General features: G+C 49.5%; 1 protein-coding gene across 1 annotated transcript; it reads left to right on the top strand.

Moving 5' to 3' along the window:
* The first annotated feature begins 5,272 nt into the window (after positions 1-5,272).
* Positions 5,273-17,273, top strand: CLEC4F (C-type lectin domain family 4 member F). Its single transcript, XM_059187991.1, has 7 exons — positions 5,273-5,401; positions 6,269-6,385; positions 6,697-6,807; positions 8,781-9,899; positions 14,799-14,950; positions 15,891-16,009; positions 16,841-17,273. The coding sequence occupies exons 1-7, from the start codon at positions 5,341-5,343 to the stop codon at positions 16,989-16,991; spliced, it is 1,830 nt and encodes a 609-aa protein (XP_059043974.1). The 5' UTR covers positions 5,273-5,340; the 3' UTR covers positions 16,992-17,273.
* The last annotated feature ends 533 nt before the right edge of the window (positions 17,274-17,806 follow it).

Genomic DNA, 17,806 nt, shown 5'->3' with positions numbered 1-17,806 from the left:
GAGGTTGGTCCTGGTGTGAAGACGTGAGCAGGACCTTCTGACCAGTTCTCTGGGAAAGAATTTGGGGTAGAAACACCCTGGGGAGGGACGCCTGGGTGGCTCAGTTGGTTAAGCAGCTGCCTTCGGCTCAGGTCATGATCCCAGCGTCCTGGGATCAAGTCCCACATCGGGCTCCTTGCTCCGCAGGGAGCCTGCTTCTCCCTCTGACTCTGCCTTCCACTCTGTCTGCCTGTGCTCGCTCTCACTCTCTCTCTCTTACAAATAAATAAATAAAATCTTAAAAAAAAAAATAAAGAAAGAAAGAAGCACCCTGGGGATGAGGCCACTAACAGGGAAGTCTAGCTGGAAGGCCCTGACTTAAAGAAGGGCTGCTAGGGCCATCATGGAGCACCTGCAGAAACGAGGGACAGGCAGAAACTACGGGGTAGGAAGGCAGAGCACCTGGCATATCTGGCAGGGAAAAGAGAATGGTGCAGGGGAGAGAGTAGCTGAGCTGCAGAGGGGAGGGCAGCAGAATGAAGGCCCAAGGATTCTGGCTGCGGGGCTTCCTGGTGCCACCTTAGATCCAGACCAGCCTTCCAGACCCTCCTGGATCCTGTGCATGTGGATGTAATGAGAAGACTAGCCCCGCCCTTCCACCCCATTGTCGTTTTTCCAAACAGAAGGAACCTGAGTCAGTGAAGATATACTTTTACTGGGAGTCTATGCCTTGGGTCAGGGTCCTGTGGTCTTGGCTCACTTAATCCCCACATTCAGGGCCCACTTCTCTAGTGAGGTCCCTTCATGGGTACCTGCCCTTCTGCATGCTGGAGTGAGGGCCTTCCCCCCCACCCCAATCCCAGACTCCTTGTGTTTTGTTATGTCCTTCCATATGGGAGAAGGGGCGAGCAAGTTCCCTGGGGCCTCTATTCTAATAAAGTTCGAATCGAATTTATGAGGACTCCACTCTAATCCCTAATCCCTCATGACCTAATCCCTCCAAAAGACCCTACTTCCTAGTACCATCCAGTTGGGGGGTTAGTATTTCAACATACAAATGTGGAGGGGGACACGAACATTCGGACAATAGCAATCACTGTGTGTAGCCCACACTTCAGAATTGGGGAGTTACACCCTACTTTCCTGAAGATGGAATAGCCACACAAATTATTTGCAATTTTTCTGTGTGGGAGATTTATCTATTAATTTATTCAGACATTTATTTTATCAGGATGGATTCATGGGTTTTATACTTTGGGTTATAGTCCAATACAACTTTATTTTCTTACTTAAATGGTTCCAGTTTGGGCCAGTAGGCACTCTTTTATGTAGCTCCTGTGTCTTTTTTGGCAAAAATAAACACTATTTATATTATTATTATTTTTTAAAGCATCTCTTTACTTCCAGGCACCCGATACTCTGGGTGCCTTTTTTATATGTCCTGCCCTGGTCCTAGAATCAGCCATTTCTCCAAAGAGCCCTGGTTTCCTTTTTTCGGATAATGATATTGGAAACCAAGATCTGGGTGCTGTGTGTGTGGCCGCTGCAGCTGGGGTATTTGCTTCTCCTTGGCTGAGGGAGCAAGGGAATGTGTATGTGGATACCTGATTTTTTTTTTTTTAAAGATCATTATACATGCAATATGGTGACAAGACTTGCGGGGGGCAAGACTAGAGGCAGGGAGAATAGTTAGAAGGTTAACTGAATTGAAGCTGGGAGAGCGGGAGCCCTGGGGCCTGTGAAGGGAGGGATCACTGTTACTGTTGTTGGATTTGCTATGGGATGCCACGTTGGGACACTTCGTGCAGCTGGATGTCCACATCTTGCCCCAAAGCTGCCTCTCTCCAGCCCTACCCTCTGACCGCATTGGCTTAGCGCCAAGGGCCAGGCAGACGTTCCCCAGGAGCGACTTGGGTAGCTCCTTGCCTACAACCTCCTGGTTTTTGCAGCTTCAGAGGGATGTGGTCCCTTTCCCAATAGTTCCAACAAAAATCCAGCATTGACTGACATGCTCATCCCTAAAGCTATAATGGAAATCAGGGAGATGGGTTATGTTGACCAAGCCACACACTCATTCCTGGGCCTGGGAATTGGGTATGGGCTTAGCCTCCCCGTTACCAGATAGACTGAGCAGGAGGGAAGGGTTATTCTCAAGATAAAGACCTGCAGAGATGCCGAAAGACAGCAGAGTGTCAGCTCTCAGCTGCTGAGGGCCCCAGCTTGCAGGCTTCAGGTCTCCCCTTTTCCTCAAAACTGCTGGATCTGGCTACTCCCTGGAAGGCAGCTGACCACCCTGTGTTGTTAAGGGTCAAAATGGGTGACTAAAAGGCTTCTGTAGGTGCCTGGCTGGCTTAGTCAGTAAAGCCTCTGCCTTCAGCTCATGTCAGGATCCCAGGGTCCTGGGATCAAGTCCCACATCAGGCTCTCTGCTGAGTGGGGAGTCCTTCTCCCTCTCCCTCTGCCCCTCCCCTGGCTTATGCTCTCTCTTGCTCACTCTCTCTCAAATAGATAATAAAAAGAAAGAGAAACGCTTCTGCAGCTAGGTGTCTGCACCTCTAGAAGTGTGACCCTGTGCTCTTTAGTAGGTCAGGAAAAATCAATGTATAAGAGGTCCCAGTGGATGAGCAGTTCTGGTATTAACGTATAAAATATCCATATGATTTATTCTGGCCAGAGAACAGAGAAACCTCCCAGCAAGGATGTAGCAGCAGCCTCCTGGTGTTTCCTGCTGGCAGATGGTGTTCTTACAGGAGAAATTAGAGCTGGGAGCCTGGGGTGGGACAGGAATGGGGACAGGGAAGAGGGGGAAGGGACTGGGCTGGTCACGTCTGAGGCCACCACATCTGCAGGACTATGCCGGCTCTTGGCCCAGACTCTACCCTTCCAGTTCTGCTTTTGAGGCTCCCTCAGCTGTCAGGCTCCAGGAAGAATCAGCTCCTGAGTGGGCCTGGCCTGGGCCCTTCCTGACTGTGGGGAAATGGAAACGAAAGCGGTCTCTTGCTTTACTTCTGCCACCCCTGGGTCTCTTCTGGGCCTCTGGGGAAGGACCTCAAGCAACTCTCCTTTCACACAGAGATGAAGGGGTTTGCTAGACACTCCTGGGGTCTTAGGCAGAGCTGTTGACTGGTCCAGAAATGGGTGCCTCCAGATTCCTCCTGTGTCCTTTCCTCCCAGGTCAGATTGCAGTGGAGAGGAGGTAATAGGCCTCCATGGATGCTCTACCTACATATACACACACATGCACACACGCACGCACGCACACACACATGCACGCGTGCGCACATGCACGCACACACATACACATGCACGCACGCACACATGCACAAACACATGCACGCACGCATGCACGCACGTACACACACACAGCCTCATGAACTGTGTGTAGGCAACCACCCCCTTCCTCACCCTGCACACCTGCTGTGCGCTCTGCTAACCGCTGGCCAAGTTGACAGTGGCCTCCATGACACAAGCTCTTCTTGGGCAGAAGCTGCTCTCCCAACCCCGCCTTGGGACAAGGCACTCGCAGGACAGTGTCTCCGTCACTTCAGTGGTGCTGCAGGCTTCTTAGCAGTCGGAGGGCCTGTGGGAGGCTGACTCCGGGATTTGGGAAAAAGCTGTCAGAACAGGAGAAGAGGGAAACTAGAAACTAAGATTGAAACTGGGAAGAAACCACGCAAGAAGGATGGCACAAGCCATTTGCAAGGCAGTAACTGACATCTTGTCAGTGGGTCGCTGGTGAGATAGGGGACAAATATATAATTAGATTTTTATGAGTTGAAGAAAATGTCATCCATTTTGATAAGATTATAACCATCTGAAGTACTGGAGAACCAAGGAACCATTAACTTTGAACTGACTTAGGGAGAATGGATTCTGGTCATGAACTGGCCAGCCAGTGGGAGTATTGATTCTGCTCAGCTGTTTACCCCCTTGGGGGCTGGGGACTTTGGGCTCACGTGGTTCCACCAGGATGCCTCAGTTCCCGTATTCTAAGTCCGGGCTCACAAACAGCAGGAACCCCCTAAAGCAGGGATGTCACAGGGTCTCACTGCAAAGCAGCACATCGGTGTATCCGTCAGTTTCTGTTCAGTTAGTCTCAAACCTGATCAACTCAAGGGAGCGTGGATGAAATCAGCTAGAGGTGCAAAATTGGATCAAGTTGGATCCTTCTTGCTGTTTTCTGACACCAACCAATTCTCTGACATCAACTGGGTATCCTACACTTGAAGTTAGTCCTAACAATGACTTTGGAGTTAGCACAGACCGCACAGGTTAAGGGCTCCAATCCCACAAGATGGCCTCTACCTCAGATGCCGCCTGCAAGTGGGGTCTCCAGGCAATTTCTGCACAGCCCACTGCAAATCGGGGGGCTCCCATGACCCCCCTCTGCTTTGAAAATTCACTAGAATGACTCACAGAACCCAGGAACACACCATGCGTTCTATTATAGTTTACAGTAAAGGATACAAATGAACAGCCAGAGGAAGAAATACCTAGGGTGAGGTCAAGAGTCCAGAAGAGTTCAGAGCAATAGAAACTCTGTTCCTATGCAGTTGGGATGTGACACTCTCCAGGCAGGTGGATATATTCAGCAACCAGGAAGCTCCTTGAAAACTGCTTGAATCTTTCTCATAATCCCATCTCCAGGCCCCCTCTCCTACCTGAAGTCCTGGGTGGGGGGTTGGTTTTTCTGGGATCTGCTCCCATCCTGAAACGATCTAGAGGCCTACCCTGAGTCACCTCATTATCATAAACTCAGGTATGCTCAAAAAGGCCTTGTTGAATAATAAAAGGTAGTCCTGTCACTTAGGAAATTCCAAGCAACTGTGACAAAGACCAAATACACTTTTTAGTCTAGCACAGACCCTTTCCTTTCCCTGCCAGTTGTGTGGTCCTAAGTGGTCAAGAGTCACCTGAGCCCTTCCAGATACTTCCTACACTGACCCAGCTCCCTCCTTACCTGACCTCCTGTTACTTGAGGGGCTCTGGGGCTAGGTTTAAGGGTCAGCCACAGGTCACAAGGATGTTTTTCTATAAAGCTGAGAAGGATCCCCGGGACCCCCTCCAGAGTGGCTCTGGAGGCTAGCTTTGGGGGGGGACTCTTCTGGAGAGTGGAGGTTGGGGTCAGGGGCTTGAGGGGAGGGCCAGTGCTGATGCCAGGGAAGAGAGGGAGAGGGTAGGGCAGACTGGCGCCTGGGAGCCTGGAAGGACAGGACCCTGCTGAGGTGCTTCTGCAGAGTCAGCAGGAGAGGGAGTTCCTACTCAGGGCCATATAAGTCCCAAGGAACTCAACTTTACTTCCCAGTGCACAGCCTGCAAGGGGCCTGTGGCAGGGAGCAGTGGTGGAGGATAAAGGAAGAGATGAATGGTGATGGGGTCCACTTCTTTACAGACAACCAGAAGGTCTTCCTGCGCCTCCGAGGTGAGAAAACTGAGGCATCACCCCATCTCTCTGGTCTCGCAGCCCTTGCCGTTCTTGTCAGTCCTGCCTGGCAGGCCAGAGCTCGGCTTCTCCCTGTCTCAGCATCCAGAATAAATAGGCAAGAGCTGAAGGTGAGTTAGGTTAGGACAGAGAGACTGGGGCACACCCCAGTCTCTGCAGGAGACCTCCCCAGACCCCTTCCCTTGGAGATGGCAACTGACAAGGGAAAGGTGACCTTTGAATTCGGAGGGACCTGGTTCCTGGTCCCCTCTCTGCATGTTGGGTTGCCCCCCCCCCCCCCAGGCCTCAGGGGTTCTAGGCTGGTGTTTCTCTGCCTTAGAACGGATTCTGCTGTACACTGTTCATCCCTAATCACACCCCCAGACTCAATAGGTGTAGCTCTTCTTAGGACACCCAGGCAGGGCTTTCTGACCCCAGCAGAGGAGAACTCCAGCACTGACAGTCCCGTGGGAGAGGCAGTGGTCCAAAAGGGCTGTGAGTCCTGCTCTGGTCAGGGTTCAAGAGCAAGCCTGGCCCTGGGACCCAGAGGTCAGGTTCCTGCCTTGTCCCTTCCCATCTCCCTCCTTTCTTCTTTCACGCAAACTACATGTTTGCTGCCCTCCTCCATGCTGGGGTCCATGCCCTGCACCCCTCCTTCAGGTTCTGTGGTCTTCTCTTTGCCTTTGAGTTGCTACCACACCACCAGTTAGTGCAGGTGAACACTTCCAAGTGCTTTATTTCCCATCTCCATGCTAAGCATGGCCAGTGTTCTCATACCCCTCAGATAGTCCAGGAGACTGAGCCCGGGGCCGGCCTCATCCAGCCTGTATAGCACACACCTCCTGTACACTGGCTTCTCCCTTGCAGGGCTGGACTCTGCGGCAGCAGCTCCTGAAGCACCCACGAGGCCAAGGCTTGTTCAGACCATCCTGGCAGTTATGGCTGTGACTCTTGTCTTCTCTCTGGTGGCTCTCTTTATTGTGGGTAAGCTCCTACGTGACCTGAACGCCACTGACTCTCTCTGTCTTCCTGTATAAAGGTCCCACAGAGGCTAGCTGCCTACCCTCTGCTTCCAGAAGAGTCGTTCTACCTCTTGCCCCAGGCTTGAACCAGATCTTATCTGAGACTCAACCAAGGCCCCCGTCCAAGGGGAGACTCCCAAGAGCTGAGGCCCATGAAGGGAAGTCTGAAGTGGGGGGCATCTCCCTCCTTCTAGAACCCTGACCGAGGGTGGGGCAGCCTGTTCTCCCAGCCTTAGTGCACAGAGTATGCTGACCCAGGAATGGGTGTCTCAGTTCTACAGAAGCCAAGACCTCCACTGGAGCCCTATTCCTCCTTCCAGCAGTTTCCAACCATGATTCCTGGATATGACAACACAACTGGACAGTTACTTGTGGAACCCTACAGTGAGTAGCCACAGGGAGGTGGGGTGGAGTGGGGGAGCTGGGGCATTCAGATGCCCAGACCCTAGGAGGAGCCTCTCTTTTGATGCCTCCTATGCCTCTGAACGGATTCCAGTTTTCTCACAAGAAGATATGATATGATCTTTTTATTAAAAAACAAACAAACAAACCAAACAGCTTTATTAAGGTGCAGTTGACACATAATAAGGTACAATCTTTAAAGTGTACACTCTGATAAATTTTGACTTATGTGTATACCCGTGAAACCATCACTAGTGTCAAGAAAATGAGCATATTCATCCTCCTCCTCCACAGTGTCCTTGTGCCCTCCGACATCCTTCTCTCGCCCCTCCTCTCTTCATCCCCAGGCATCCACCTGTCTACTTGCAGTAATACAGACTGGTTGTTTTTTTCTAGAGTTTTATGTGAAAAGGATCCTATGGTATGTACTCTTTTTGCTCCTTTATCAGCATGTAATTTGCAAATATTTCCTCTCAGTTAACGGCTTGTCTTTTCATTCTCCTAACAAGATTTAAATCTTAATAAAGTCTAATTTATCATTTTTTTTCCTTTTATGGATTGTACTATTGGTTTCATATTGGAAACCTATCCCAAGGTCACAAAGACACTTACCTGTGTTTCCTCCTGGAAATTTTGCACTTTTTGGTTGACATTTCAGTCTATGATTAATTTTGAGTTAAGCTTTATATTAACAGTGTGAAGCATGAAGTTAATTTTTATTTTGTGTGTGGATATATAATTGTTGCAGCATCATCTGTTGAAAGATTATCATGAGTTACTTCTGTGTCTTTGTAGAAAATCAATCATCACTATATATGTAGGTCTATTTCTGGATTCTCTATTCTGTTCCATTGATGTATTTGTCTACCTTGACAAGGCAGAATATTTGACTGGACTTCTCATATCTTCAAAGGCCACCTAGTCCCACCTGGCCTTTCCTCAGCATAGTGCCTGAGACCTCCTACATTGACCTGGGTAGGGCATGAGGAATAGGGCAGGATTCTCCCAAAAAGGGTCCCTGCCTACTTGGATTCTTCTCCCTATTCCTGAGAGAAGGCTGGCATCGAGAGTCTTAGACCATGAATGTCTGAGGTAAGGACTTAGCTTGTGAGGTGAGCAAAAGGTGCTGTAGGACCAGCTGCAGGAGGGGTTGGTGGGAACGATCATGCAGATTGAAAGGGGCTGTGAGTTCTCTGAAAGACTGCGATGACCCGGGGCTTTCACTCAGCTCTTCCATATCCTCACACTGTTCTGTGGGAAACATTCTGCTCTGCGTAACACTGGGTGTGCCAGCCCTTCAAAAGGCCTTTTCCACTCCAGGATCTAGTATCACCTGGAGGGCCTCCACCATAGCCCCATGTGTGGACTGAACAGAGGGCCTCCTCTACAGGTACCTGTTTTGTTTAGTTTCTGGAATTTGTGATCCGAGAACTATGTTTGCCGTCTATTCCGTTTTTAGGAGTTGAATCAAGAGGCTTCGTGCTTGGTGTACAAATACAGTGAGTGGAAGACTAAACGCCGGCTTTATGCACACCTAGTTTCTTTGTCAATTTCACCATTTAATGGTGAAATATCAGTGGAGTTAAACTTCAGCAGCTTTCAATGATTTCATCAGTTACCTTCAAGTTCAATTACAAGGGCAAAATAATCCAAGTCTGACCAGCACGACTCTTAGTGGTAGCTAGTTTATAGTAGGCAAGTATTTCAGTCCTTTCATTGCTCAGTTCATGGGGCACAGCTAAGTACACCTTTATCTTATTTTTTGGCCCACAGTCTGAGGTGGCCCATCCCCAGGGCTCTGGTGAGCAGGAGGAGTGCTCCTCCTTGAGGAGCACCCAGGGCTGCGCTTTAGACATACCCCTTAGAAGCATGAGAACACTATGGTTGGTCCATATTATGAATGCTTGCCTATGTAATGGGCCTCTGTGGCTGCCTTGTCAATTTCTTCCCTCCAGATCCCCACCAATCTGACTGGGTGGCATGGTTGCAAGAGAAGATCCAGATGTTTAAAAGCCATGAAGAGAATTCCAGCACCTGGGGCACAGAGATCCAGATGTTGTCTTGCAGAGTGGACAGTGTCAGTTCTCAGATCCAGGTGCTCCGTGGTCACCTGGAAAATGCCAGTGCTGACATTCAGAGGGTAAAGGACGTTCTAGAGGACGCCAGTACCTTGAGTTTCCAAACCCAGATGTTGAGGAGCTCCGTGGAGGGGGCCGGTGTGGATCTCCGGAAGCTGAAAGGAGATCTGGAAAAGGCAAACGCTTCGAATTCCCAGACTCACAGTTTCTTAAAAAGCAGTTTAGAAAACGCCAGCCTCGGGCTCCACATGCTGAGCAGAGGCTTAGGAAATGCCAATGCTGAAATTGCAATATTGAAAGCAGGGCTGAAAATGGCAAATGCCCAGGCCCAGTGGGCGAACAGCAGTCTAAAGAATGCTAATGCTCAGATCCAAGTTCTGAGCAGCCAACTGGCTGGTGTCCAGGAGTTAAGGGCCCAGAGTCAGGTTTTAAGAAGCAGTTTGGAAGGAGCCAGTGCTGAGCTCCAGAGGGTCAAAGGAAGCCTACAAAATGCCAGTGCTTTAAACTCCCAGATGCAGACTTTTCTAAGAGGCGGTTTAGACAACACCAGCGCTGAGATCCAGTTACTAAAAGATCATTCCAAATGGGCTGGTGATGAGATTCGCTTGTTAAAAAGAGATTTGGAAACTGTTACTGCCCAGACCCAAGTAACCAGCAACAGTCTAAAGCAGACAGATGCTCAGATCCAGTTATTAAAAACAGAGCTTGAAAATACCAGTGCCCTAGATCCCAAGATTGAGGTACTAGGTGTGTATTTGAAAAATGCCAGCAGAGAGATACAGACCCTAAAACAAGGGATGAAGACTACTGCAGCCTTAGGTTCCAAGATCCAGAGGCTGGAGAGCAGTCTGCAGAAGGCCAGCGCTGATATCCGGCAGTTAAAAGTGGATTTAGAGAACACCAAAACACTAACTACGAAAATCCAGGAGGAGCAGAGCCGCCTGGAGGCAGTCCGTGTGGCCCTTGGCTCCCAGGAGCAGCTACAGAGGACCCAGAGTAAGTGGGATGGGAGAGCTTGGCCTGGGAGGTACAGTCTTCTGGATGGGCAGAGTCTTCTGTCCCTTCAGCCTTTTGCTTACTTTAAAACATTTTTTAAAAAGATTTTATTTATTTATTTGACAGGGAGAGAGAGAGGGATTGAGAGGGACCACAAGCAGGAGGAGGGGCAAGCAGAGGGATAAGCAGGCTCCCCATTGACAGGGAGCCTGATGCAGGACTCGATCCCAGGCCCCCAGGATCATGACCTGAGCCGAAGGCAGACGCTTAACTGAGTTGAGACACCCAGATGCCCCTGCCTTTTGCTTACTACAACATGCATCCCCCTGGGAAGGAGGGTGAGAGCTGGAGAAGGGCTGAAGCCCCCCAAGTAGGCTTGATGTGCCTAGGCAGCGGTGGAGGTGACATAAGGCAGCTGTCCTGCTCTTAAGTGGCTTGTCATCTGGTCAGAGTGACAAAACAACACATGAGAACGAACGATATGTGGAAGGCGGGTGGGGAGGTGTAAGAGGTGCTATGTGAGAGGGAGATCTAGGAACTGGGGTGGAGAGGAACAAAAAGAAGGGAGAGAAGGACTTGCTGAGGTCAGTGTCCTCTGGTATATAAAAGGGATCTTCTGAGTGGGAGAGGAACATTCTGGAGGAGAAAGGATCAAAAGATGCTCTGTAGAGAAGAGGGCCCTTGAACTGAGTCCTAAAGGACTAGTAGGTGTTTACCAAACAAGTAGGGCACGAGGATGGCAGGTTCGTAGGCATGAAGATGTGAAGTCATGAGGCTCAGGAAACTTCAGGCAGTTCTGTCTGACTGGGCTATGGCCAAGAGGGCAGGTGATGAGGTACAGGCTGAGAGGCTAATGGGCAGGGACCATATGGTAGCTTTCAAACTGTTTTGAATGTAAACCTGAAATTCATTTTATATTGTGGCCTGGTATAATTATGTGTCACACACACACACACACACACACACCCTTCAAAAGCCAAAAGTTTTACCACACAAATGTACTCTGATATTTTATAATCTGTTCTTAAAAAAAAAAAAAACACCTTGATACTTCCCACGAATGGGTTAATAATTGCACTTTGAAAGTCACTATGCTAGGAAGCTAGGCAGAACTGGAGAGACACCACATGGATGTGGAAGGCCTCTGAGTTTGGGTTTTATCCTTCGGGAGATGAGGGTGTATTGGAGGGCTTCAAGAAGGCTGATCAGATGGGTCTCCATACTGAGAGCGAATAAAAGAAGGGAGAAGAGCAGTGAGATTTGGGCAGGCTGAGCCTGAGATGCCTTGGGGGGCTATCATCTGCAGGCCATCTGGAGTGTAGGGGATAGGCCCTGGCTCCAGACACAGCTGTGGGAGCCCTGGGTACATTGGGTTCAGGTTGTGGTGGTGAGAGTGGGGTGGCGGGAGGTTTGTATGAGATAAAATGCTTCGTGGGAAGGAAGCTGAGGGCAGAAACAGGAAGTCAACTTTCAGGTGGCAAGAGGGGAAAGAGGTGTTTTTGAAGAAGACTACTAGGGACGGCAGTCTTAGAGGCAGAAGGAGAACTAGGAGATAGGCAGCTAAGGAAGTCAGGAAGGAGGGAATTTCAAGAAGGAAGTGGCTAGTTCTGGTGAGTCCCTAAGAGGTCACATAAAATAACCAATAAGCACCCACTGACTCTGGGCAATTTATAAGTCACTGGGAATGAAGTTCCAGTGGAGAGTAGTGTGTGGCCTGGAGGCCAGACCACCCTTGGTAGGATGTGAAGGAGAGATCAGGTGCACAAGCCATTCAAGGACCTTGGCTGAGGAGTGAAGGAGAACAATGAGGCTGAGGTGGGGGGATGGCATGGTGGAGGGAGGGATTAAAAAACGCGTGTCACTGGTAGTTACATTATAAAACGTCCATATTGATTATAGACAATGTGCAGATATTGAAAAAGAAAATTATGAGAAAATAACCACTTGTATTTCCATGAATATTTCTACAGTTTTGAAAAGATGTATTAATTTATCTAAGAGAGAGAGAGAGAGGGAGGGAGAGAAAAAGCACGAGCAGGGAGAGGGGCAGAGGAACAGGGAGAGAGAATCCCAAGCAGATTGCCCTGAGCACAGAGCCTGACATGGGGCTCCATCCCACGGCCCTGAGATCATGACCTGAACCTAAGCCAAGAGTTGGGCACTTAACCGACTTAGCCACCCCCGCGCCCCTCTACATTTTCTCTATGAGCCCACAGCTCACATTTTGGTGAACTTCCTCAAGAGGGTTTTTCTTTTTCTTTTTTTAAAGATTACATTTATTTATTTGACAGAGAAAGATCACAAGTAGGCAGAGAGGCAGGCAGAGAGAGAGAGAGAGAGAGGAGGAAGCAGGCTTCCTGCTGAGCAGAGAGCCTGATGCAGTTGAGCCGAAGGCAGCGGCTCAACCCACTGAGCCACCCCGGCACCCTCAAGAGGGTTTTTCTAGATTAAGAGAATAGGCTTGATCTGAGGGTGGGAGAAAGGAACCAGCGAAGAAGGAGGTGGTGGGAGGAGAGAGAGACAGAGAAGCAGAATGAAATGAGCCGCTGGGGGACTGACCTTGAAAGGCTGGGAAGATAAGTACTTGAACTTCTGAGGCTGAGAGGGTGAGGTGGGGCAGTAGGTGTTCACCCAGGTTTGCAGATGCGGGAACAGGAGACTGAGGGAGCTGTCTCTTCCTAGGTAGAGGAGGTCTCTTGCTAAGGGTGCTAAGGGTGAGAGGGGGGCGGTTTGCTCAGTTGGTTAAGCGTCTGCCTTTGGCTCAGGTCATGGTCTCAGGGTCCTGCATTGGGTTCCCTGCTCAGCAGCGAGTTTGCTTCTCCCTCTCCCTCTTTCCCTCCCCCTTGCTCCTGTCTTCTCTCTCTAAATAAATAAATAAAATCTTAAAAAAAAAAATGAGACTCCTGGTGTGGGTCTGTCAGAAGCCTGGATGTCTGACCTTCTTAATGCCTCTGCAGTGGCCCCTGCTGTCCTCCTAGTGCCTTCCCATGTCCACCTACTGCTTTAGCAGAGACCCGTGTTTCTTTGCTGTCTGTCACATTGGGCTCACCCTAGGAGCTTTACTTATACTGATGACTGGGACCCACCTCCAGAACTATGGCTTTTTTCGGGGGGGGGGCAGTGAGGAGGGTCTGGGATGCAGTGTGGACATAGAATTTTTTAAAAAGCTTCCTAGGTGGTTCTAATGGGCAGTCAGGACTGAGAGCCATTAGCTTAACTTTTTCTTAAAGAGCCAAATAGTAGATATTTTGGGCTTCTGGGTAAACAGCCTCTGTTGCAGCATCTCTCCTGCTGTAGCAATAAAGCAGCCAAAGATGGATGTAAACTGAAGGGTGTTGACTGTGTTCCAATAAAACTTTACTTATAAAAAGAGGTTGCTTGCTGGTTGCAGGTTGCAGTTTGCCAATCCTCAGTTTAGACTACTGGTTCTTCAGCTTTGGAACGCAGCAGGATCACCTGGAGGGTTTGTTAAAACACCAACTGTTAAGACACAGTTTCAGATTCAGCCAGTCTGGGATGGGTTTGAGAATGTGCATTTCTATTTAATTCCCAGGTGATGCTGATAATCTGGGACCACATTCTGAAAACCACTGGCTTCCATGCTCAGCATCGTTACTGAGATATTTGCAATGATATTCTGATTGGTGTCTCTGGCCTGGTTAGGATCACCTTCTTCTCCCTCAGTCCCCACACCATCACCAGGTTGCTATTAGCACAGTGCAAATCTGGAGCACACTACTATACTTCCTAAAACCTTTCAGGGCTCCCCAATGTTCAGAGAGGAAAAAAACCTCCAGATTCCTGCACATGAGATGGATGATAAGAGTGCTGGTGAAGCTGTCCAAGTGTGTCTCCCCTGCCTTATGCGCTGACCATCCCAAGTGCTTGGACAGGTCAGGCCATGCCATGCTGTTTCACACCTTCAGCCTTTTGGTGTCTAATTTTTCCTCCTGCCTGGGATGCTCTCCTTGGCACAGACCACCTGGCAAACTCTTTCTCAGTGTTCTAAGACTTAGCTCAAGTGACAGCTCACCTGGAGTGTCCTTCCTGAGAGCCATGTGCAGCCCAGGTGACAGAGACCACCCCCTCTTTTTATGGCTCTGTTCTAACATGTGCATGGTCTTCCATGAAAGTTTTTCAATGCCTTTCTTACACCTCTGTCTCATTTGCTAGACTGTAAGCTCCCTGAGGGTGTGGATCATGTCTTACTGATCTTTGTCTAATAGTCCCTGGTTCACAGAAGTCAAACACCATTGAGATGTAGATGTTGAACAAAAGAATGAATGAATGAATAAGCAAGTCTATTGTGGCACCATTTCAAACAGCTGTGGTGCAGATGATATTAAAAAGCAGGGTGTGATTGTGGGAAGGAATGGGAGATCTGAGAGCACCAGAGGCTTGTCCTCACGGAATGAGATTTTAGAGCTTGAAATGGGAAGGTCAGGTAGATCAGGTCCCAAGGATGGTCCTGGGTGTGGACAGCAGCTGACGTCAAAGGAGATGGAGGGGAGGAAGTGAGTTGTACTGTGGGATGGCTGCAAAGTCTCTCAGGGAGATGGTGGGAACCAAGGTCAGCAGACTGTCCGGTGGGAGCCGTGAGTGGCAAGAGAGGGTCGTGGAGCCAGAAAGCAGGAGTCTGGAAAGAAAGGCTCGTCTGGGTAGCAAAACTCTCTGAGGGTCCCTAGAGGGATACACCCAGGTGTCCTGAGTGGCTTCCTGGTGAACTGAGTTTCAGGCTGGGGGTACAGCCTCCCAGGCCTTGCCCCTGGAGTACTGAGCATTGAGTGTGGCATGGGCTTGCAACCCTTGGTGGCCTGTCCCAGGAGAGGTCAGGAAGGGCAGCCCTTGGGCATCTGCAACCAGCCCCTGGTTCTCTCTCGTCCCCAACCTTTGCTCCAGATCAACTTCTTCAGCTGATCCTGCAGGGCTGGCATGTCTACGGCGGGAGTGTGTATTACTTTTCTTACGTCAAGAAGTCCTGGCATGAGGCTGAGCAGTTCTGTGTGTCCCAGGGAGCCCACCTGGCCTCGGTGACTTCTGAGGAGGAGCAGGTCAGAGTGCAGCCTTGGGGTGATGTTCATGGGCTTGGCATGGGATATGGACCCAGGACCAGGACCGAGACCTCTGCCCACACCCAGGACCACCCAGACTTTGGCGCCTTGGCCTTCCTCCTCTTGCAGCGGGACAGGGCAGAGGCCTTTGGTCTCTTAGGTCAGTCAGGGAACAGATGTTTGAGTTCCCATAAGCATCTTGCTCTGCAGGTAGAAGCACTGACAGCAGACCTTGATGATGTCCTCCACAAATGAGGGAGACACCCAGAGGCCCACAGCTGTCAGCAGTGAGGAAGGGCAATGGGAGGTTAGCACTGGGTGACTGCCCTTAAAGTATTGGGAGTATAACTTCCCTCCCCAACCCCTCACTTTCCCTTTAGCTGCTACTCTAGTTGTCAATCCTCATATTAACATCAGTGAATCCAAGGGCCGTGGAAGGCCCACAAAGGCTTTCCCTTTCTCGGGAAAGCCAGACGTAGAAATCTGAGGACCGCCAAAGGCACTATAGACCCCAGTGGCCCATCTGCTGAAGGTCCTTACCAGAATTTACCAGGGTTATTGTCAAAGGACCATAATGGGTTTGGTCCATTTCAACTCATGGAACTGCTCATTCTTTGTGGTTCTCCTGAGACTGGTCTTGTATGTCTGTCAAAAGACATGCTTTTTAAATTTTTTAAAAATAAAATACATCTTTTTAATAAACTATGGCCAGGCTGTCTTCATCTCAGTGAAGCCACATTCATCAAGTCAACATGGGAGAAGCTGGGCTTTCTCTGAGGGGACCGTGGACCTGCCCTCAATCCTGGACGAACCATGAAGGCACAGAGGAGTGGGCTTTATGACCCAGGACCAGGGAGAGGACAGCCTAGCCTCCTTTTCCACATGGCTGGGAGAACCATCTCCTCACACAGGCTCCAACAACACTTCCTTTTCTCTACAGGCATTTCTGGTAAAGTTCACGAGTACCTCTCACCACTGGATTGGCCTCACTGACAGCGGCAAGGAGGGCTCCTGGCGCTGGGTGGATGGGACACCATTCAATGCCGCCCAGAGCAGAGCGTGAGTCCAGCCGGCACTGTCTGGTGCTATCCCAGGAACACAGGGCAGGCCTGGCTGGAGAGACTCTTTGTCCTTGTCTTGTGTGTGGATTCCTGCCTGGTGAGTGCTAGTGTTGTGTGTGTGATATACGTGTATGATGTGGAAGTGGTGTGTGTATAGAGTGGATGTACAATTGTGTATGTGATGTATGTGTGATAGGTGTGTACAAATGATGTGTGTGATGTGTGTGGGCATGTTGTGGTCCTTGTGTAGGCCCCTCTACAGGACCTATCAGAGCAGGATATGTCCTGATGTTGGCAGGGAGACTACGAGTGGGTCTTCCTGTGCTATTGTTCTTCGTTGTTTTTTTTTTTTTTTTGCCTATACTTTTTAAGATTTTATTTATTCATTTGAGAGAGAGAGAGAGAGAGAGAGAAAGAGAGAGAGAACACATTAGAGTGGAGGGACAGAGGGAGAGGGAGAAGCATGGAGCCCAATGCAGGGCTGGAACCTGGGACCCAGAGATCATGACCTGAGCAGAAGGCAGACACTTAACCATCTGAACCACCCAGGCACCCCTGTTTTTTGCCTGTCCTATACCCTTTTTAGGCCCTGCCTTCATTAGAAGGTCTCTGAATGTGAATTATGGGGTGGGGGTTTATAGCATCAGACACCCTTCCTGTCCCTTGATCCTCAGTAAATAAAGACAGTCAGCAGAGCCACACTTAGGGCACCCTTGAGCCCAGCTCTCCTCCAGGAGATAAGGGACTCATGGTGCTTCAGCTCCTTATGCCATAGTGGGGGGAAGGGACACTTTCTTCATCCGGCAGAATAAAGCCCTCTTGTTTCCAGGTTTTGGGGCAGATACCAGCCAGACAACTGGCGGTCCTGGGATGGGCAGACTGAAGACTGTGTTCATATTGAGCAGAAGTGGAATGACATTCGCTGTGACACCCCCTATAACTGGGTCTGTAAGAAGCCCATCAGCCAACATGTGGCCTGAGACATGCCAGATCTGAGGGGTCATCGTCGCTGCCAGCTCTGGACCCTTCCCACCTGATGCCTGTGAACCTCTGAACCCAGCTTATTCTCTAGGTCTTTTTATTTGGCCGTTTGTGTTTCCTGCTCTGTCCTTCTGTTTAACCCCTGAAATGTGTTTATCTCACATAACTTGGTGGGATCAAGGGTTCCTCAAGGCCAAAGGCTTGCGTGCTTCTGTATCTCCATCAGCAACTAGCACGGGCCTGTGAGGCAGCAGGTCCCCAATAAATACTGACTGCCTGCACGGAAGTTTTCTACTTGTCTCTGTGATAGCCATCACCCTCTTCTCTCCCTGAACTGGTTCTTCTTCCTCAATGTCCCTTCTGTCCTGAAACAAACGTATCTTTGTTAAAGGGCTTTATAGCTGTGAACATTTAGTTAGTCACTGAGAAACAGCAGGGGTTTAACACAAACTACAGGGATATCATACAGGGGGTACAAATTCCCAAGAAGTGATAGTGATCCTAGATAGTCCTTGTAGTTCCTTTGTTGCAGATGGGGTGGGAGCTGGGTTTTGCCAGGCCTTTAAACCACTCCCCAGACTTCTTCCTGTCCTATGGCTAGCCCCATCTCATTTCCCAACTGTTAACTTTTGATGCCATATCCCTGGCTTTAGCCTCTTCTTGTGGTCCCATTCTCTCTTCCAAGGACTGGGTTTTCTGCCAGCTCAGTTTAGAATGAGAATTGGCTTCTTAGCTTTTTATCAACCTTAGAAACTCCTCTACTGCAGAACTGAAATCACATTTTACTGTATTTCTTCTAGTACTTTTATAGTTT

This window comes from Mustela lutreola, chromosome 9, assembly GCF_030435805.1.
Source record: "Mustela lutreola isolate mMusLut2 chromosome 9, mMusLut2.pri, whole genome shotgun sequence".
NCBI classification, from domain to species: domain Eukaryota; kingdom Metazoa; phylum Chordata; class Mammalia; order Carnivora; family Mustelidae; genus Mustela; species Mustela lutreola.
The sequence above is the reverse complement of the archived record's forward strand: the minus strand, read 5'-3'. Positions and strand labels throughout refer to the sequence as shown.

Bases quoted from the DNA above. Each gene is read 5' to 3' on its own strand.
- CLEC4F (XM_059187991.1), top strand. From the start codon at position 5,341: ATGAATGGTGATGGGGTCCACTTCTTTACAGACAACCAGAAGGTCTTC. The intron at 5,402-6,268 runs GTGAGAAAACTG...TCTCCCTTGCAG, and splicing joins GGTCTTCCTGCGCCTCCGAG to GGCTGGACTCTGCGGCAGCA. The intron at 14,951-15,890 runs GTCAGAGTGCAG...TTTTCTCTACAG, and splicing joins TGACTTCTGAGGAGGAGCAG to GCATTTCTGGTAAAGTTCAC.